At 36.6% G+C, this 21494-nt stretch overlaps 1 protein-coding gene across 1 annotated transcript in view; it reads right to left on the reverse strand.

Annotated features, from left to right (window-relative positions):
* The window catches only part of LOC123249468 (uncharacterized protein C10orf67, mitochondrial-like), a 66690-nt gene that overhangs the window by 12275 nt on the left and 32921 nt on the right, over positions 1 to 21494 (reverse strand). The window contains exons 6-8 of the mRNA XM_044678486.1: positions 19066 to 19131; positions 11246 to 11314; positions 10066 to 10125 (exon numbers count right to left, since the gene is read on the reverse strand). Coding sequence (XP_044534421.1) covers positions 10066 to 10125; positions 11246 to 11314; positions 19066 to 19131 — 195 coding nt within the window. The remainder of the gene's footprint in view (positions 1 to 10065; positions 10126 to 11245; positions 11315 to 19065; positions 19132 to 21494) is intronic.

Raw genomic sequence — 21494 nt, forward strand, 5'->3', positions numbered from 1 at the left:
CGGTAAAGAGGATCCTCTTTCATCAGTCACATAAGCCAAACTGCATTCCATTCAAAAGGCACTAGTCAACTGGGACCTCTTGCTTTTGGTCTGACTCTCTCCTTCCCAGCTTTACTATGTTAAGAAAGAAGATACTCTATGGGGAGGAACCTGAGACTCTCCTCATTTGAGGCTGAGTTGTGGACCATGAATGTGGTTCTCAGTTCTTTGCCTCTGTATTTGTTTTTCTTGTTTCTACGTACAGGAGATTGGAAATGATTAGAACCATGGGAGCTTCAAGAGGTCAGGAAAGTGAGTCCAAGAGTGCGGTCCATACAAGGTTCTGTAGCCCATCAGTTCAGCATCAAGGCTCGGAAAAGCCAGGAGCAACCTTCAGTGCCCTATATAAGTGAAAGCTGAGAGGCAGACCCATTCAGAAATGATACAATAGTTGGATGTGAACCACACGGGACTTCATGCTATGTAGAAACTATATTCAATCTTGTCTCTCAGGGGAATGTTGAGGGGAAATGTTTCTCTTTCTGTTCTTGGGGTATATCTATAAAGTAAATATCCCCTTTTAAAAAGCTAATCAATGAGAATTAGTTAAATAGAACCAATATGTTAACTGGCAGCTAACAATAGGGGTGAGGGAGGACACAGTGAATGGGGGATTGAGCTGATGGCATAAAAAAAGATACCACTTTAAGAGACAGAACTAAGATGGCAAACCAAAAAGAAGCAGTACAGTGAGCTTCTGCTCCACTTCCCACTTAAAAAAATCCTCCTCCAAACAGATCTGAATTTAGTCAACATGCATTTGCATCAGGCCAAATGCTGATGGGGAAACTGAAGGAAAAAAATCACAGTGAGTCATTTTTCTAGCCCAGATCAGCAGTAGGAGACAGCCATAAAGATTTGTGGACCCTGAAGATGAGGTCTGGAGAGGAGGCAACATGTAGAACATTATAGTGCCCAGGGAGAGGCTATGTGCCAGGGCACGAAGAAGTTCCCAACCCATATCAGGGCATCACAAAGCGAATGGGTGTCATCTGGAAGCTTTGTCACTCATTCTCCAAGTTCCGGGTCATGGATCCAAGGTAGAATGAGGAGGGGACTTAAACCTAGAGGTGGCATTCTGGGGTAAGTTGTAGTGGTAGTTCCTAGGCTATTTATATATAGAGAAAAGCAAGTTCAGAAGCAAGCAGGAGTGGTATGGTGAATTCAGACTACAAGAGGAGAGCAGTGACACAGTTCCAGCTTTTGGTTCAGTCTGAAGCCTGCAGAAGAATAACAAGGACAGGAATTCCAAATCAAATAGTAATCATAATCTACATTTCTGTTACCCTAAGTAAGCAGAGATTCCCAGCTGGCTGGTAGAAATTGAGTTTAGCAGCAATTTACTGTTGCTCAGAGAGTTCAGATCAGGGGATAGCAATAAAACTTTGCCTTGAATTGTCTCGCTTTGAGAGCTGGGTTGCTCTGAGATCCTGGAATAACACAATACTCTATACTCCTATGAAAGCAGCAATAGAATTAACTCAGATCTTCCCTCCAGAAGTGTGCAGAGGCTGGTCTTAACATTCCTTCCACTCAGGAAGAAGACTGGAAGAATGAATAATCAAAAAAAAAACAATAAACCAAAAAAAATATTTCACCACAAAAATCTATTATGCTGAAAGATTTTCAAGACACAAACCCAGTAGAAGAGAATGACATCAATAAGAAAAGTCTCAGATAAAAGCATAGCTTGGGTACAAATTCAACTAGAATTCCTGATGAGATGGAGCAAGAGTTTAGAAAGGAGTTGTAAAATATTTTGATAAATAAAATGAGAGTGGTAGAGAAAGAAACTGGCAAAGAAGTGAGACCTATATTAGAGAGAATTGAAATGGGAATCAGCAGCTTGACAGAAGAAATAAAGAAACTTGCCCAAACAACAAACTTCCTCAAAATTAGAAAAGATCAAATAGAAGTTGGTGACTCCTTGAAATAATAAAAGATATTAAAACAAAGTAAAAAATGAAAGAAAAAAACCATAAGGTCTTGCAAAGGAAAAAGAATTGCCCTTAGAAATCAGATGGAGGAGAAAAAATTAAGAATCAGTGGACTATTTGAATGTCATTACCAAAAAGGAACCTAGACATCATGTTTCAAGAAATATTAAAAGATAACTGCCCAGATCTCTTAGAACCAAAAGGTCAAGTAGATATAAAAAGAATTCATCCATCACCTCCTGAATGAAACTCTCAAATAAAAACTTCCAGGATTATAGCCAATATCCAGGGTTTCCAGGTCAAACAAAAAATACTGCAAGCAGTCATAAATAAAGGATTCAAGCTCTGAGGAGTTACATTTACAATCACACACAATTTAGTAGAAACCACTATAAAGGAACAGAGAACTTAGGATATGATATCCAGAAAGCAAAGGCTATGATCTTACACCAAGAGTAACTTACCCAACAAAATATAATCCTATCAAGGGAAAAATGGATCTTAAATGAAATAGGCTTCTAAGCATCCCTGATGAAAAGACCAGAGTTGTATAGACTCTTTGAAGTTCAAACACAAGAGTTAGAAGGAACAAAAAGGTAAGCATAAATGATCAATCATAAGGAGCTAAAACAGATAAAACTGTTTACATTCAAATCTGTATATGTATATATGCATATACATATATATCTTGTGGTCCATTTAATATCTCAAGGACTCTAATATAGTTCTTTTTGAGCCACTTATCTATTGTCTCTAACTGATGCTGCATGATCATCCTCTCTCTTTTTTCTAGTCATACACACCCTTGGGGGCAACTGGGTGGCTCAGTGGATTGAGAGCCAGGCCTAGACACTGGAGGTCCTAGGTTCAAGTCTGGCCTCGGACACTTCCAGCTGTGTGACCTTGGGCAAGTCACTTGACCCCTATTGCCCACCCTTACCACTCCTGGGCCAAGGACGGTCCCTATCCTGGATGAAAAAGGAGGAGGGTTGGGCGTGGGGCTAGCAACCCCACCCTGTAAAAACTACATCTGCTAAAGAAACTGCAACCTTAAGTAGGGGCAGCTGGGCTAGCTCAGTGGATTGAGAGCCAGGCCTAGAGACGAAAGGTCCTAGGTTCAAATCCAGGCTCAGACACTTCCCAGCTGGGTGACCCTGAGCGACAGTGTGACCCATTGCCTACTGGTTGTAGCCCTATGCTCCTAGAATGGAGTCCCAGAATAAAAAAAAAAAAAAAAAAAACAAAAAAAACCACACCCTTGATGATACACTTTATGCCACTTTTGAAACCTAAGTCATCATTAGTAATACTTAGCAGCTTCTTCCATAATGCTTTGAAAAGAAGTTTTTACTTTAAAATGCACCCTGGCTGGAAGCGTTTGCTGGATGATGTGTTTTCTGGATTCTCTTGGTCTCCTTGCTGTGTCCACTTTTGAATCTGCTAAAAGCTTTTTAGCAGTGGTGATAAAGCAAATGCCTTTACTTCTTGCCCATTTTTCCCCATTTATTCAGGTTGAGAATTTGATTGAACAAACCAGGTTGGAGTAATCGTAATCACAAGATCAAAAGAATCAGAGAAGGAAGAGACTGTAAAGATAATCTAATGCAACTCTTTTTGTCTGAATGAGGAAACTTTGGTCTAGAAAAGTTAATTGGTTTATTGCAAGGGGAATCAGGAATGGAGCATTTTCATTCTAGAAGCAGGATTTCTTATTTTGGCAATACGGCAAATTGTCATGTTTAGGGCTTTTTTCATTACACTAAGATGGCATGTAAGGATATCTTTTCACCTTTATCTTTTTATCTTATTTTGGAATTTTCTTGCTTTATCTAGTTGATGATCTGACTGCCCAGAGGCATCTGATTTTTGAGACTATTATATGGGTAATCATGATTTCTTGATAAGAGAGTCATCTTATGATGCTATCAAGTTCTTGGCATGTACTTGGCATGTTTTATTTCTAAACCTGGTACTTATATTGAATCAGCATACAGTTTCTCAATTCTATTCAGGGTTTTCTTTTTTTGATTCTGTGCCTTATTTTCCATGATTCTTTCCCCTGTATTTTCTTGTGCCCATTTTCTCACTGAAATCATGGAGAACCAAAGTGTCTGTTGACTTAATTGGGAGTTCTTTGTCAAATTGACAGATAATTTCTTCAATCTCTTAAAATGATTGCTGTCATGTGATCTACAAATATCTTCCTGGTGTTCTTTTTCTTGATGCTCATCATGGGTTGGGCAAGATGAGAAAACCAAGGTTCTCATTTTACATTTGAGTAACAAATGGTATTAACTCTGCTAATTCCTCTATTCCTTTCTCAGTGGGAAATCTGAAATGTATTTTTCCTGGAATTTGTTTCCTGAAATTTCTTTCCATCTTCTGATGGTAAAAAGAGGCACAGTGAATAGAGTGTGAGACCTGCAATTGGGAAGACATCTTTCTGAGATCAAATCAAGCCTCAAACACTTATTAGTTGTGTAGCCCTGGGCAAGTCACTTGACCCTGTTTGCCTCAGTTTCCTCATCTGTAGAATGAGCTGGAGTAGGAAATGGCAAATTACTCTAGTTTCTTTGCCAAGAAAACCCCAAATGAGTTTTGAGTCAGACACATCTGAAAAAAATGACTGAACAACAGTAAGATTATTATTATAGATGGACTGAAATTTCTCCCATACTGTATTAATTCCTTGGTCATTAGACAAATTATGTTAAAATATGAATAGTTAATGTTTATTTATACCATATTCCAATATGGTACCCACTGTTACTATAGAAGAGTTAGGAGATTGCAGAAAATTAAGAGCTGTTTTGTATTTTTATCTGTTTCATGAGTGATCAGACCCAAATGGTTTAGAACCTGGGTAGGATGCCTCTCCAAACTACAACGTAGGAGATACAGTCAAGCATTGGAGTTATATTTAAAGTCTTTCCAGCTAGGTAGTTGCTAGAACCTCTGCTAACTAGTTGGCACATTTCTTCAGAAGAAAAAAAATATCTTCCCGGAATTAATCTAGCTTTGTTCTACAAAACCTGAATCTCGAGCATTTTAAAGATATCGAAAAACAAACTTTAAACAAAAACACGATGTACAAATATGGGTTTTAGATTGCAAGACATTTTATAAATGGAAATAAGACAGTAATGTTTATAACTTTTTTTTTGTTCTAACTAAACATTCAGTTTATCTCTCAGCATGTGCTCTGTTCCCACCAAATGACATGGGTTTCCAAAAATAAGTATGATTAAGTAGGTAGGTTAATGACTACCTGAAAGTCCCTGAACCAAGTTCACTAGTTGGCAATCAACAAATGTTTAATATTCTAAAATCCTATCAATACACTTTTTACTGAACCAGATACCTATAAATAACAAACATTAGCAGAGAAATAAATAGAAAATTAGAGGCATGAAAACCAAATTGATTTTGAATGCCAGAGTGAACAGGGGAGAATATTTTTTTCCAAGGGTTGGGACATTGTACTCTATTCTTAGAAAATAATTTAAAATAGCAAAATAAAATATCGTTCTTTTTAGCAAACAAAAGATGTTTGGCTTTTCAGGACTAAAGTGATTTATATATAATTTCCTATATATAACTATATTTATATATACATATATACCTAAAACTATATATGATTCCTAAATACTTATTTATATATGAAAATACATTACTAGAGTTTAGAAACATCAAGACAGTAATGCTGAAGGCTACAAATGAAAAAAAAAAAATAAGGGCAACAGGGTGGCTTGGTAGATAAGAGAGTCTGACCTGGCGTCAGAAGGACCTGGGTTCAAGTCTAACTTCAGACACTTCCTAGCTGTGTGATTCTGAGCAAGTCTAGCAATGTCTAGCCCTTACTACGCTTCTATCTTAGAATTCATACTAAGACAGAGGGAAAGGTTTCCAAAAAAATTGAGTCTGCAAATCCTATGAATTTTCAGTGGCAGTCTTTAGTCCTTTTCCTTAAAGTAGTAAGAAATTCATCCAGAAATACTTTAAAAATGCATCTTATATTTAAATACACTTTTATTGATAAATTCTCTGTTTTTCCTGGGTAAGAGAAGAATCATTTGTAATTTATAGTCTTAAAAAGTAGTTGGGGGAGAGATGGGAAGGGTCAGGTAGGTGACTCAGTGGATAGAGAGCCAGACCTAGAGACAGGAAAGGTTCTGGGTTCAAGTGTGACCTTAGATATTTCCTTGTTGTGTGACCCTGGGGAAGTCATTTAACCCCCATTATCTAGCCCCTAACTGCTCTTCTGCCTTGGAACCAACACAAGGTAAGGGTTTAAAGAAAAAAAAAGATGGAAGGTCAGGATTTGGTTTGTTTTTTCTTAAAGAGTAACCTGGGGACAATTCACATTTAAATGACTTGTCAGTAGTCTTCAAACCCTATGTGTCAGAGGTAGACCTTCCCCAAATCTTGGTTCAAAGGCAACAAGCTCTCTGCTATCCTACAATGCCACCTGATCTCATAGGAATTATTAATCTGGGCTCTGAGAATCCATCTAAAAATATGTTTTGATAGCAATATTTTAATAAAATTGATTTTTCCTGTATTTCTACTTATTCTACTTTATTTGCCTAAAAACATCATTCTGAGAAGGGGCTCTCAAGAGTTTCTCCAGACTTTCAAACTGAACTTAGTCATTTCTGAAAACTAGGTTGCGAAGTTTTTCAATTTCCCTTGCGGATTAGTGGTTGAATTAAAATCTTTTTTTTCCCCCAAAGTAAAAATATCTGAGGTTAAGAAACAAAGGCATCTTCCAATAGGCTGATGTAATGTAATGTAACATATTGGAAAGAAGAGTTTTCTTGGAATCAGAAGACTTGAGTTAGAGTTTCTTCATCTCTTCCACTTACAACCTGTGTGATCTCGGGCAAAATATATTATCTTTGTGCCTCAGTTTCCTCATTTGTAAAATGAGAGTAATAATACTTCTAATATTGGGATATAGAGCTGAAAGAAAAATGGTTTTTAAATATCTAAGATTCTTAAATTGCAGAGAAGCCTGCATTGGTAGGAGGATTTTCCTCACCAGGAGTTCCCTATGCTTTCCTGCCAACACTAAATTCTGATAAGAAATAATTGAAAGGTACAGGGAAAATGCCATTTCCACATAACAACAATTTCTAGAAAATCCCTTAATAAAGTTACTTTTACTTTGACCTTTTCTTTAAAAAAAAATTGAAGCTGAAAGAAAATCCCATTTTTACTATTTTCCTGATAGGCAAGAAAATTTATTTTCTGCTGAAGGAAAAAAGAATTCATATCTTACTAGACCAATATAAGATATTTCCATGACATTTTGATGAAAATAACTTTAAAAATGTTTTAAATGATCATTGGAGAGATGGGAAATAATGAAGGAACTATGGCTCCTTCCTCAGCTTTGTTTTTTCTTCTTGAATTCCTCTCAAGTTCTGTGCTTGGCCCTCTCCTGTCTCCTCATCTACTCTCTTAGCACTCTTCTCTATTTCCAGAGCTTCAATTCCTGCTACTCTCAGAAACTTCTCAAATCGACACCTTCTCTGTTGGCATCTCCCCTTAGCTCCAGACCTACGTCTCCAATAGCCTTTCAGATGGTTCCAACTGTATGTCTTCTTGGGCCCTTAAGCATGATGCATCCCAAAGGGAGTTCCTTCTCCCATAGAATCCTTGTAACTGATTTCCTATTTCTGGAAATGGTGCCATCTTTCTCATGGTGGCAGAGGCTCAAAAATTCAGTCACCTTTGGCTCTTCCTCCTCCCTCATTGCTCCTGCCCACATGCAGGCAATTGCTAAGTTTCATATTTGTCCTGACTTACCATTCCTACCACCACCACCTTATAGTGGCATTGTTGTAATAGTCAGGGCACCTATAAAAGGAAGTATCTTGGACTTCGATTCAAATCCTAGCTCTGACGTTTCTGCTATATGACTGTGGGCAAGTCACTTTAAATTCCTTCAAATCTCATTTTCCTCATTCAAAAAATGAACTAGGTGCCTGGATCAATGGATAGAGAACCAAGACTGGAGACTGGAGGTCCTGGGTTCAAATCCTAGCTGTGTGACCCTGGGAAAGTCACTTAAACCCAATTGCTTAGTCTTCCTATTGCTTCTTCTGCTTTTCTACCTTAGAACCATCACATAGCATTGATTCCAAGAAAGAAGTTAAGAGGTTTTTAAAAAATAAATTAAAAAAGGAGAAAATGATGCTTGAACTCCCTACTTCACTGGGTTGTTGTAAGAAAAGTGTTCTGTAAACCCTGCCTCAGGCATTATATTGTCGTTGTTCAATCATTTCAGTTGCATCCAAGTCTTCCACGACCCCATTTGGGGTTGGCAAAGATACTGGAGTGGTTTGTCATCCTTCCATTTCCAGCTCATTTTATCTTATTTTTTTAACCCCTTACCTTCTGTCTTGGAATCAATACTGTGTATTGGTTCCAAGGCAGAAGGAGTGGTAAGGGTTAGGCAATGGGGGTTAAGTGACTTGCCCAGGGTCACACAGCTAGGAAGTATCTGAGGCCAGATTTGAACCCAGGACCTCCCATCTCTGGGCCTGACTCTCAATCCACTGAGCTACCTGGCTGCCCCCTCCAGCTCATTTTAAGGAAGAGGAAACTGAGGCAAATAGAGATAAATATTAAGTGATTGGCCCAAGGTCACACTGCTGGTAAGTGACCAAGGTCAGATTTGAATTCAGGTCTTCCCAACTCCAGATCTGATGCTCTATCCATTGTGTCACCTAGTTGCTCAGAGGCCTCACATACCTCAAAGTTTAACTTTTCTAAAAAATAAAAATTATTAAATGTTAAAAAAAACATCTCTGCCCATTGAATGCCTTAGCCTGAGCAATTGTGGCATCCAGAACCCCAGTTTCCCAGTGTTAGAATGGACCTCAGGGACCCCAAGAATCATTCAGTATGAGTCCATAATTGAACAAAGCATTCCTGCTACAATACACATACAAGGGGTAACCTCACTTTCATTTAAACACCTCTAGAGAGGAAAAAACCATTCCCTCCTTGAGCAATCCAGTCTACTTTGGGATGATTCTCATTGGTAGGAAATTTCCCTGGTTCCTTAAAACTTCAAGCCTAAACTAATTTTTCTTCAGTTTCTCCTTGTTGCCTCAGTTCTGCCTTCTGAAGCCAAGCTGAACAAATCTAATTCCTCTTCTACAGTAATCAAGTCCTCTCTCGGATTTCCCTTTTTCTGGACCAAACATTCCATACTTCTTCAAGTGGCAGCTGTAGATGGCTTGGTGGGTACATTGCATAAAACACTCAGACTAGAGTCAGGAAGACCTGAGTTCAAATCAGACTTCAGATACCTACTAAATGGGTATCCCTATGCAAGTCTGGTTTAACCCTGTTTGCCTCAGTTTCCCCCAAATATAAAATGGATATAATAGTACCTACCTTGCCAGGTTATTGTGAGGATTGAATGAAATATTTTTAAAACACTTAGCGTGATACCCGACACAAAACAGATGCTTTGTACATTCTTATACTCTTTTCCCCTCTCAAGTGATATATATGGAGGGTATCTTACTGTCCTACTAATCCTTCCCTGAATTTGCTTGAACTTGTCAATGTCCTTGCTAAAAATGGGGCCTCAAAAACTGAGCATAATACTCCAAGTGTGATCTGACCAGGAAAGAGCAAGCTTTTTATTTTTCCTCATACTTCTCAAACTCTCTTAAAACAACCTAAATGTACATTAGCTTTTGGGGTAGCCATGCTACACCTCTGATTTATACTGGACTAAATCCCACTAAATCTTCCACAGGAAAATAGCTGTACAACCATGTTTTCCCAGTTCAGACTTGTTAAGTGGGTTCTTCTTTCCTTGAGTCCTGGCCAAATGTATCCCAGTTCATGATTTTCCTCAAACCCAGACCCAATCCAAACTAGCCCCATGGCTAACACTACTGTCAATTGGATTCAAGTGAACAAACCTGGCAAATATTTAATAAGCACTCATAGTATGCAAGGAATTATCATTGCCTTCCAGCCAGCAGGGCAGTTGGACTGTTGCTATTACAAGTAAAGGTACAGCTGCTATGCCTGTTGATATCCGACTCCCACCCTGACTTACCGGGATCCTTCGCACAATCATTCCCCTCTCCTCAGTCTCTCGTCTGATATCTTTAAGGGACTGGGGAAAAGAGAGAAAAAAATGAAGATGTAAAAAGAGAAGATTCTCTGAAGAATGTAGGGAGGAAGAAGAATAGGACTGAAGAAAGAGACAGAAAAAATGGGAGCCTAAGCAGAAAATGTCAGTGTTTAAGGATCTAAAATATGTTGGCCAAACTACCAGTCTATTTCCTTGGTGAGACTGGCTCGTTCTTCCACTTTCTAACATGAGCCCTTCTACTTTTTCAGTCTTCTAATACCTTATTCCCTTTCATGTACTCCTCCATTCAGTGACACTAGCCTTGTGGCTGTTTGGATGAACAAGACTTTCCATCTCTTGGCCCTGGCATTTTCTCTAGCATATTGTCTCTCCCACAAAGTTGTGATCTCCTTGAGGGCAGGGACAGTTTTTTGACATATTTTTTATCCTTAGAATTTAGCACCATGCCTGACCAATAGCAGGCGCTTAATGTTTATTGAATGATGGGTTCGACTGATGAAGCCAAAACCTAGATGAGAAATTTCCTAGAAAGGAAATGTTGGAGGAGGAGGTGGAAAGTACCAATGTTTGGAAGGTTATAAGGATATGAAAAATAGGAAACCACATTATAAGGGAGAAAGAGTAGAAAATTTTGGCTCATACATGTTACCTAAAGGTCTGTCTATCCCACAGCCCTATTCTATGGCCTGGCATTGTGGATATTCGTGAGTATAGCAGAACCTCCTGGCTCTGCCATATTCCCCAGGGCCTCATCCACACTTTAGCTGTATCCTATGGCCAGGTACTATGGACATGGATGAGTGGAGAAGCCTCCTGGCTCTGTCATATTCCCCAGGGCCTCATCTACACCTTGGCTCTATCTTATGGCCAGGCACTATGGACATGGATGAGTGGAGAAGCCTCCTGGCTCTGCCATATTCCCTAGGTTTTGTCTACTTTGGGGCCCTACCTAGTGGCCAGAAACTGTGTGCACGTCTGAGTAGAGTAGAGTAGAGTAGAGTATCCTGACTTATCCATGTTCCTTGGATCTGGTGGTATGCATGTGTACCTGGTCTGTGAGAAGAGCAGGGCTTGGGACTTTAGCTGGAATGTGAAAACAGCAGAGTCAGAAGGCATTGGACAGACACATTCAGACACCTACCTTGGCTGCTAGATCTGGAACATCCATGATCTTTTTTGTTTCTTCAATATCTTTCTTGTGTTGTTCAATCTGTAAAGATTAAGGTCAATGTTATTCATTGACATTTAGAGGCTCTTTTGGTGAGACAAAAACATCAAACTCCTTGAGGCCTCCACTAAGGGACACCTTGAAGAACAACCATGTAAAGCTGGAAAGACAGACATCAAGCTTCATTGGACTGCAAACAATGTGATAAGCCAACTACCATAATTCCTAAATACCTTAAATTAATGCCTCAAGGTGAATTTTGGAATGGCAGAAATAATTAAAGGTTGATTTAAACTCCCCAGGAGGTGGTCTGGCTGGAGGGAAATGCAGATACCTACTGAATCAAAAAACAGCAAGCCCTGGGAGTTGGCTTAGTTTTGGGGTCCCATAGATGATCAAGGGGAAAATGGCAGTATGCCTCCTCTAGCTCTGGAGGGGCCCTAGTATAGTGACCACCAGATGGGATCTTGTGGGGAAGAGTGAGCATATTATGCTAGTGAGTTTGGTCACAGAGGGGCAGGCAGGGACCCTTTTGGTTGAGGTCACTCACTGGAGAGCAGAGGACCTGGTTTTGATTCCAGGGATGAGGGACAAACTGGCATTTGCAACCACAGAAGGGACCCCAGGGAGTAAGAGAGTTTGGGGGCAACAGTGGAGCTACGGACCCTGGTCATGGTTCAGGGGTGGAGAGGAGCACCTGAGGTCACTCATAGACCGAGGTGTGAGGCAGAGGAGCAGTGATCACACCTGACCTTGGAGCATAGATCACTGAAAGAACTAAAAAGTCAAAGACCTCCATATAGAGCCCAGAAAATAATAGCATGTAAAACTTGAAGTCTGAAACATTAATCCCCCATAGCCCAGGAGTGTATCTGAGTCCTAACATTAAGTTAACAATCAAGAAATAGGCTGTTTAAAAAGAAAAAAAAAACAGTAAACAAGAGAGAAATAGCCTGACTATAGACAGTAACTATGATGATAGAGAATATCAGGGTTCAAATTCAGAAGACAGTGAAGTCAAAACAGCTACTTACAAAGCCTCAAAGAAAGTGTAAAATGGGCACAAACCCAGAAAGAGTTCTTAGTAGAGCTTAAAAAGGACTTTAACAATCAATTAGGTGTTTCAGTGAATTAGATCTGGGCCTAGAGACAGGAGGTCCTGTGTTCAAAATCTCTGTGATGGCTAACATTCCAACCCTCTCCTATATCCAAAGGCAAATATCTCAACCCAAAAAATGAGATTTCCTGGGAAATAATAGAGAAATAACACTCAAGAAAAATAGAATGCAAGGCATATAGGAACATTCTCTTATCCCAAGCAATGAGCTCTCTCTGCGTATACCTCTTTTTCTCCTAAAAGTAAGTCTTTAGTTAAGTAAGATGGACAAATATCAAATACTCTCTAAAAGGAAATGCTAATAGTAAATGAAGAAACAGATAAAGGGTTATGTTTTTCCAACTGCTGAAAGAGAGCTTTCATTTCATATCTTGTTCATTTTTAAATATTTTCCTTTAGCAATCAAAAAAATTCTTCAGTTAACCTCCAGTCAATAAAATCAGCAAGGTTGCCAACACCAAGGCCACCTTTCCTCCCTTTTTGACTCTGGTAGAATGTAAATCTTGTGAAAGGAGGAATTACTTCATTTTTGTCTTTGTACCCTTCACACCTAGCATAATGCTGTGCCTATAAAAGGCACTTAAATTTTTTTATTGGATTCAACGAGATCCTCTTCCAATCTGTAGTCATGTGTCATAATTTTTTTCTTATTTTTCTCAACCCTGGAGCATATAATATACGATAGTATATTATATGTTATATAGTATACAGTATATGGTTCTAGCCCTGGAGTATGTAAGAATTAAATTCTGCTCCTATGTCTCACACATACAGGCTATAAGACTTTGGGTAAGTCACTTAAAACCTCTTTGTGTTCTAGACAACTCTCTAAAACTGTGAAGTTACAGAGAAGGCACAGACTTATATTTATAGAGGGAATTTCCTCATCCAGGAGCTCCCTACACAGAAGTCATAGGTCCAATCCCTATTCCTATCCCTAATTCAGTATGATAAGCAATGTGTTTCAGTGACCAGCATGAGATTGGTCATTATTGGCAAATACATTTGCAGATGACTAAATAAAACCAACAATGTAATAAAAGTCTCTTCATCACAGATTTATCTAATATAAGTCAAACACAAATTATTACGTTAGAAATGCTGAGTTTGGAATGCATTTTGCCAAGCTGGAACTGTATACTAAAGTCCAAATTGAAAAACATAAGGAATGTCTCAGTTGCAAAAGCTATTTCATGCAACTTAAATTAAATAAAAGCTTGCTTTCTATCTTCACTTTCATTTCAGTAGAATAATGGATAATGATATTGGAGTCTATGCCTCATAGAATTTCATGCTCAGTTTGACATTGGAGTTTGCATATTCAAATGATGTTGAAGTAGAGCTGACTATATAACATGCTCTTCATTAGCCCATGCTCTAAAAAATGCATTTGCAGTAGAGCTTAAAACCATAAGGCAAAGATGTAAAGGTAAAATTATGACACTATCTTGAAATATGTTCTTGAAGACTTCAGAATAAGGTTATCTTTGCACATACATTTCAATTCCCTTCTGACTAACTGGATCCATTATTATCATTGGTTTGTTATTCCTTTGGCTCTGATTACTTCATTCTGCATCAGATAATGTAGGTCTCACCATGCTCCTTTGTATTCACCATTTTTATACTTTCTTCTTTATAATTATTTATAATTGCTGAATCTGTGGTCAAATCCAAAAGCCAAAAAATGAGTGATAAAGGATAATCCACACACAGTTCTCAAAGGAAAAATTCCAAAATATTAACCATATATAAGATGGCCCTAGATTATTAATAATAAGAGAAATGCAAATTGAAATAACCTTGAGGATTTACCCTGTATTCACCAAATAGGCAAAGATAACAAAAGATAGGAGGACTCACTGCTAGAAGGAAGATAGGCATACTAGTGCATTGTTAGTGGAACTGTGAAATAGTATAAACATTTCAGAAAGCAATTTGGAATTATTCAAATAAAGTGACTAAAATATCCATAACATTTGATCCAGAAGTTCACCTACTAGACATACACCATAGATAGGTGATTAATAAGAAATTCCTGTATATATCAGTATATTTACAAAAACAAAGTTTTGTAGCAGCAATGGCCTGGAAACAAAATAGATATTCATCAGTTGAGGAATGGCTAAATAAATTGTGGGCATGTGAATTTAAAAGAATATCAATACATCGTAATAAATGACAAATACAGGGGCAGCTAGGTAGTGTAAAGGATAGAGTGCAAGGCTTGGAGTTGGGAAAATCTGCATTCAAATCTGATCTCAGAAATTTCCTAGTAGTGAGACCTTGGGCAAGTCACATAACCCTAATTGCCTAGCCTTACTGCTTTTCTCCCTTAGAATTAATACTTCTAAGTATCAACTTTATTTTAAGTATCAATTTTAAGTCAGAAGGTAAGGATTTAAATTTTTTAAATAATTATGAAGAAGAAATGATAAAAATAGTGGATACAAAGAAGCATGGTGAGAACTACATTATCTGATGCAGAGTGAAGTAATTAGAGCCAAAAGAACAATGAACCAATGACAATAATAGAAATAGAAAGAACAGCAACTATCCACACACACACACTCACACACACATCAAAAGTGAAAACTGCAAAATAACGAAGAATAATTCCAAAGAAGAGATAAGAAAAGACATTCCCACCTCACTCTGTTGCAGGATGGAACATTGCATAAACTTTTAGATTTTTTGATATATTTATCAGTTTTACTTATTTTTCTCTCCCTTTTTATTTTTTCTTTACAAAATGTGATTTATTACATGGGATGGCTCTCTGAGAAGGGGAAGTTATTTGTTATGTGGGATACTGGGAGAAAATTTGGCGATATAAAAAACATAAAATGTCAACGAAAAATGTTTTTAAATAATTTTTAAAAAATATGAAATTTGGGGGCAACTAGATGGCTAAGTGGATTGAGAGCCAGGCCCAGAGATGGGAGGTCCTGAATTCAAATGTGATCTCAGATACTTCCTAGCTATGTGACCCTAGGCCATTACTTAACTCCCATTGCCTAGCCTTTACCACTCTTCTGCCTTAGAACCAATACTTAACATTGATTCTAAGATGGAAGGTAAGGGCTTAAAAACAACAACAACAACAACATGAAATTTAGTTCAATTATATGACAATAAATTTGAAATAGAAGAATACTTACAAAAATATAAATTTCCCAGACTAACAGAAGAGGAAATGGGATACTTAAATAATCCCATCTTAGAAAAAGAAATTGAACAAACTATCAATGAACTCCCTAAGAAAAAATTCCCAGGGCCAGATGGATTCACAATTGAATTCAATCAAACATTTAAAGAATAACTAATATATAATGTAAATAATATTAATTAATTATAACATCAATTAAATATAATATAATTAATATATTGTGTATTAATCAGTAATTATATATTATAACACACAATAATATATTATATATTAATTATACAATAATTAATATGTAAGTAATTAATGATATAATTAATTGATTAAATATAATCTAAAGAATAATTAATATATAATATAAAGAATAATACTGTATAAACTATTTGGGAAAATAGGCAGAGGAGTCCTACAAAATTCTTTTTATGAAACAAATATGTTATTATTACCTAAGTCAGGAAGAGCAAAAACAGAGAAAAAATTATAAACCAATTTTATTAATGAATATAGATGCAAAAATTTTAAATAAAATAGTAGCAAGGAGACTACAACAATATATCAAAAGAATTATTCACTATAACCAGGGAGGATTTATACCAAGAATCCCCAGGAATGCAGAGCTAGTTTAATATTAGGAAAATTATCAGCATAATTGCTGATTGTTAATAAATGATAACCAAACTAATAGAAATCACATGATTATCTCAATAGATACAGAAAAAGCCTTCGACAAAATACAATACCCATTCCTATTAAAAATACTAGAAAGCATAGGAATAAATGGACCATTCCTTAGAATGATAAATTGTAGCTACCTAAGAGCCATTGGCAAGTATCACCTGCAATCAATGAGAGCCCTTCCTAATAAGACCAGGGGTAAAGCAAGGATGCCCATTGTCACTACTATTATTTACTATTGTACTAGAAATGCTAGCTTTAGCAATAAGAAAAGAAAAAGAAATTTAAGGCATTAAAGTAGGCACTGAGGAAACCAAACTATCACTCTTTGCAGATGATATGATGGTATACTTAGAGAATCCTAAAGAATAAATTTTAAAAATTAGTTGAAATAATAACTTTAGTAAAGTTGCAGGATAAAAAATAAATCCATATAAATCATCACCATTTCTATACATTGCTAACAAAGTTCAACAGTAAGAGATATAAAGAGAAATTCCATTTAAAATAACTCTAGACCAGTGATGGGCAAACTAGCAGCCCCCTGAAATGTTCTATCGGGCCACACGACATTATTCCTAATCTGACGAATACAATGAGTAGGATACAATACAATGAAACTTCGAAAGAGTTGCCTTAGAAACAGACTGACAGATGAGCATTTCCTTTCCTTTGGCCCCCTCTTTAAAAAGTTTGCCCATCACTGCTCTAGACAACATAAAGTACTTGGGAATCTCTTTGCCAAGACAAATATGAATTATACAAATACAATTACAAATTACTTTTCACAAAAGTAAAGTCAGATCTAAACAACTGGGAAAATAATAATTGTTCATGGGAAGGCTGAGCTGATATAATAAAAATGGCAATTCTACCTAAATTAATTTACTTATACAATGCCATACCAATCAAACTATCAAACAATTATTTTGTAGAACTAGAAAAAATAACAACAGAATTTATCGGGAAGAACAAGAGGTCAAGAATATCAAGGGACTACATCTGTCAGTTCTTTAATGAGAGAGATACAGTCCAGAGTCCAGGTTGAGGAAAGACTCTCTATGAAGGATATTGATATGGATCACAAAATATCAGAAAACCATTGTTAGAAATTGTATCTATCTGTAAAAAATATTTTTTTTTAAAAAGAGAGATGCTATCCTACATTTGGAGTATTTCTTCAACCTGGACTCTGGACTGTATCTCTCTCATCAAAGAATTGGCAGATAGGAAATGTCTGAGAAAAAAATTCTCAGACGGAAGGTAAGGGTTAAAAAGTTAAAAAAAAATACTGTCCACAGAGAGTAATGATAATGGACAATTTCTGCCCAAAGTAAAAAATGAACTACTTCTGCTTCATCGTTATTATTTTCAAACCAGCATAACTTAGATTTCTGTGCAGACTTAGGATGCCTACTCTTATGGATTAAAAAACAAAAACAAAAACCCTTTACCTTCCATCTTAGAATTAATACTGGTTCCAAGGCAGAAGAGCAGTAAGGGCTAGGCAATGGGAGTCAAGTGATTTGCCCAAAATCACACAGCTGGGGAAGTGTCTGAGGCCTTATTTGAACCCAGGACCTTCCAGTCTCTAGGCCTGGCTTTCAATCCACTTTGTCCCCTCCAAAAGGTTTTTAATACACCTTAGGATTTGGAAGGGCCCCATTGTTTTATTATTTTGATACATGCACACTCTCCCTTTTCCTGTGGTTAACAGAAGCAAAAACCCCTTAAAAACATAGTACGTGTGTGTAGATAGATACAGAAATAAAAAGAAATGAATCCGTCTTCTCTCAGACACCCATATACAGATATGACCGTAGATAACTCAAGTATCTCGAGTTCTCAGGATTCTATATATATATATATATGTTTTTTATAACAGGAAGGTTTTGGGTTGAAAAGAAAACTGAAATTGTTTTCTCCATTTACAAGACAGTCCCATAGAAGGCCCTCATTGTGGCTCTGGAGCATTGTTTTTCATTAATTTCTATGACAAGGCACCCAAAGCACATGGAGCTAAGAGCAACAAAACAAAATAAGAAAGCAGTCATGACTTGGCACAAAGTGTGACAACCTAGAAAAAGGCAAATGTTTCAATATCTGAAGTGGAGTTGATTTTCTATGAACAACCTTTTCTCTTCCCAACAGTATCATATTCTTTTCCGGCACATTTAGGACGCAAGTCAAGCTGTGTCTTATTTTTTATTATAATAAACAGTCAGTTGACTATAACAAAGACATATTAGTGCTGATCAGTTGAAAGCCAAAATACACCATCAGCTGGGAGTGGGGGGGGTGGTGGACAAAAAAAAAGTCAACTGATAAAATAAAGGACCAGCCGTCTGGAAAGCTCTATAAAAAGAGAATAAAAAAGGCAGTGTTCTTATGAGACTACCACAGGATGCCAAAATATCTAGCGAGGGCTCTTCTGTGGCTGTCATTTCTGGAAACTGGTAACTAAGGCTAGAAAACCCTTTATATTAATGTGGTCTCGTGCTTAATGTTTCTTGAATACCTATAATAAAACATGTACCCCAGCCCCCGAAAAATCTTCTGAGCCATATTTAAAATATGTAACACAGGATCCTGAGTAAGATTCTCATAAGGGTAAAATCATTTCAGCGGCACAGATTGGTGTCTTTATAATTATACTTTTGAAATATTTCCACATTATAAAATTGTGAGTATGAGCATATAGAATAGCAAAAATGAATATTTCTTAATCAATAGATATGCAAAGAAAATTCAAAACATGAAAATGATCATTTTCAGAATAAGAGGTTAGAGTTGGGAAGGGAAAAAGAGAAAGAAACAAAGGTAAAAAAAACGTACCATATCTTGAATTGCTTCTTTCTCATGATAAAGGTCCAGACTTAATTTGTCTTTCAGTTCAGTTAACTGAAATGAAAAGGTACATTTTGATTAAAAATAAGAATTTGTTTAAAATTTTCTCTGCTCAGTAGACTTCACTGAAGTTAATTTTACCTGAAATAAAAGTGAGATGGGATAACTTTAAAATGATTTTGAATTCAAGAAAAATGTTATATTAAGAATAAAAATAATTACTAACATTTATATAGCATTACTGTGTTCCTGGCACTGTGCTAAACACTTTACAATTATCGTCTCATTTGACCCCTCAAAGCCACCCTGGGAAATAGGTGCTATTATTATCCTCATTTTACATATGAGGAAACAGAAGTAAACAGAGGTTAAGTGATTTGCCAAGGGTCACATGGTAAAGTGTAAGAGCTGAGTTTGAACTTGGGTCTTCCTGACTCTAAGCTCTATATCCTATGACACCTAGCTACAATTATCTACCTTAGTGTTACTGTGAAAATCAAATGTGATAATTAACTAATGATTATTAGAACATATTAATATCATACACACATTCAAAATATTTTAAGAAAATCCGGTTTATTTACAATTATTCTTGAAAATCTAGTACCCCATCTCCAAATAATTGGCTACCTAGTGACAAGCATTTCATTTGACAAATATCTAGGGGTAAACAGTTAAAAAATATAAACAACGACCAAAAGAACAAATGCAAACTATTAACAACAATGTGGAAAAAATGCTTTAAATCACTAATAATTATAGAAATACAAGTTATAGTGACTTTAAGGTTTTACTTGACAGCCATCAGACTGACAAAATTGACAAAACAGAAATGGCAAATGTTGGAGGGGCCAAAAGAAAACAAGTATATTAATGTATGGTTCTTGAAGTTGTAGATTGGTCTAGCTATTGTGGGAAGCAATTTGGAACTGTCCCCAGAAAGTCACAAAATTGTGCAAACCCTTTGGCTCAGTGATTCCATTACTACACCCATATTCCAAAAAGGTCAAATAAAGAGGGAAAAGACTCAAATGTAAAAAATATTGATAGCAGCTCTTTTTGCATTGGTAAAGAACTGGAAACTAAAGTTGAACCCATCAACTAAAAAAATGACTAAATAAATTATGGTATATGTATATCAATGTACCATAATATTCATAGTAGCATTTTTGTGATAGCAAAAAAATTGGAAACAAAGTCAGTTGAACAAATTGTGCAATATAAATTTAATGGAATATTATATTAGCCAAAGAAAAAAGAATATGAATTCAAAGAAACTTAGACAAATTTATGCGAACTGATGCAAAGTGAAGAAAAAAGGACCAGGAGAAAAATAAATATAAAGAATGCACTTAATGAAAACAACACTAAAAGGCAGCAGAACTCAACCTAATCATGAATTAAAAAAATGAAACAAATTCTCCTCCTCTTGATATACAGGTGGAGGACTATGATGGCAGAATGATGTATATATTCTGTCATATCAGCTAGCTGTGCAAAACTCTTTTTGTATACTTTTGTTAAACGAAGGCATGCCATGAGAAGAGTGTTCCATGGAAGTATTTATAGGTATGCCATGAGGAGAAGAGTGTTCCATGGAAGAGTTTAAAAATATGTCAGTATGATTAGCCACTTTATTTTTTAAAAAGGATCTTGGGATTTAAGTAGACTGCAAACTTCAAATTAGTCAACAGTGAAATATGGTAACCAAGAAAGCTAAAACAAATTTAAGATGCATTAAAAGAGGGACTCTGTTGAGAACGAGGGAGGCTAGTTGTATTGTTGTATTGTATTCTTCATGGGTATGAATTCACTTCTTAAGTATTGTGTTTAGTTTTGGGGATCATATTTTAGGAAGAATATTAATAAACTGTATATCAAGAAGAGGGCAACATTATGGTGAAGGGCATTAAGTTCACAGCATATGCATCTTGGTTGAAGTAATTTGGGTTGCCTTTGGAAGGAAAGACTTAGCCAGCACATGATGAAAAATGGCAAATAGTATTTGAAGAATTGTCCTATGGAAGAAGGATTGGACTTGTTCTTTTTGACCCTGATGGGCAAAACTAGGAATTATGGATGGAAGGTACAAGAAGTCAAAGTTGGACTTCAAGTCAAAGAACTTAAATTTTATAAGAATAAACTGCATATACACAAAGCAGAATAGATAAGAAAGGGGGTAGGTGACTGAGAGACCCCTGCCCAATTAGGATCAATGAAAACTGGCTGCCATCAATTCCCTGCTGTGCGAGCATAGACTAAATACATACAAAATAAATCCAAAGTAACTGTGGGACAGGTAACTAAGGGAATCAGGGGGAAAAAATCACAAAAGAAGTAGCATTTGAGCTAAAATTTGAAGAAAGATATGGATTCCAAGAAGCAGAAGTGAGGAGGGAAATTCATTTTGGGTCTGG

The sequence above is a fragment of the Gracilinanus agilis genome, chromosome 5, assembly GCF_016433145.1.
Source record: "Gracilinanus agilis isolate LMUSP501 chromosome 5, AgileGrace, whole genome shotgun sequence".
Taxonomy (NCBI): domain Eukaryota; kingdom Metazoa; phylum Chordata; class Mammalia; order Didelphimorphia; family Didelphidae; genus Gracilinanus; species Gracilinanus agilis.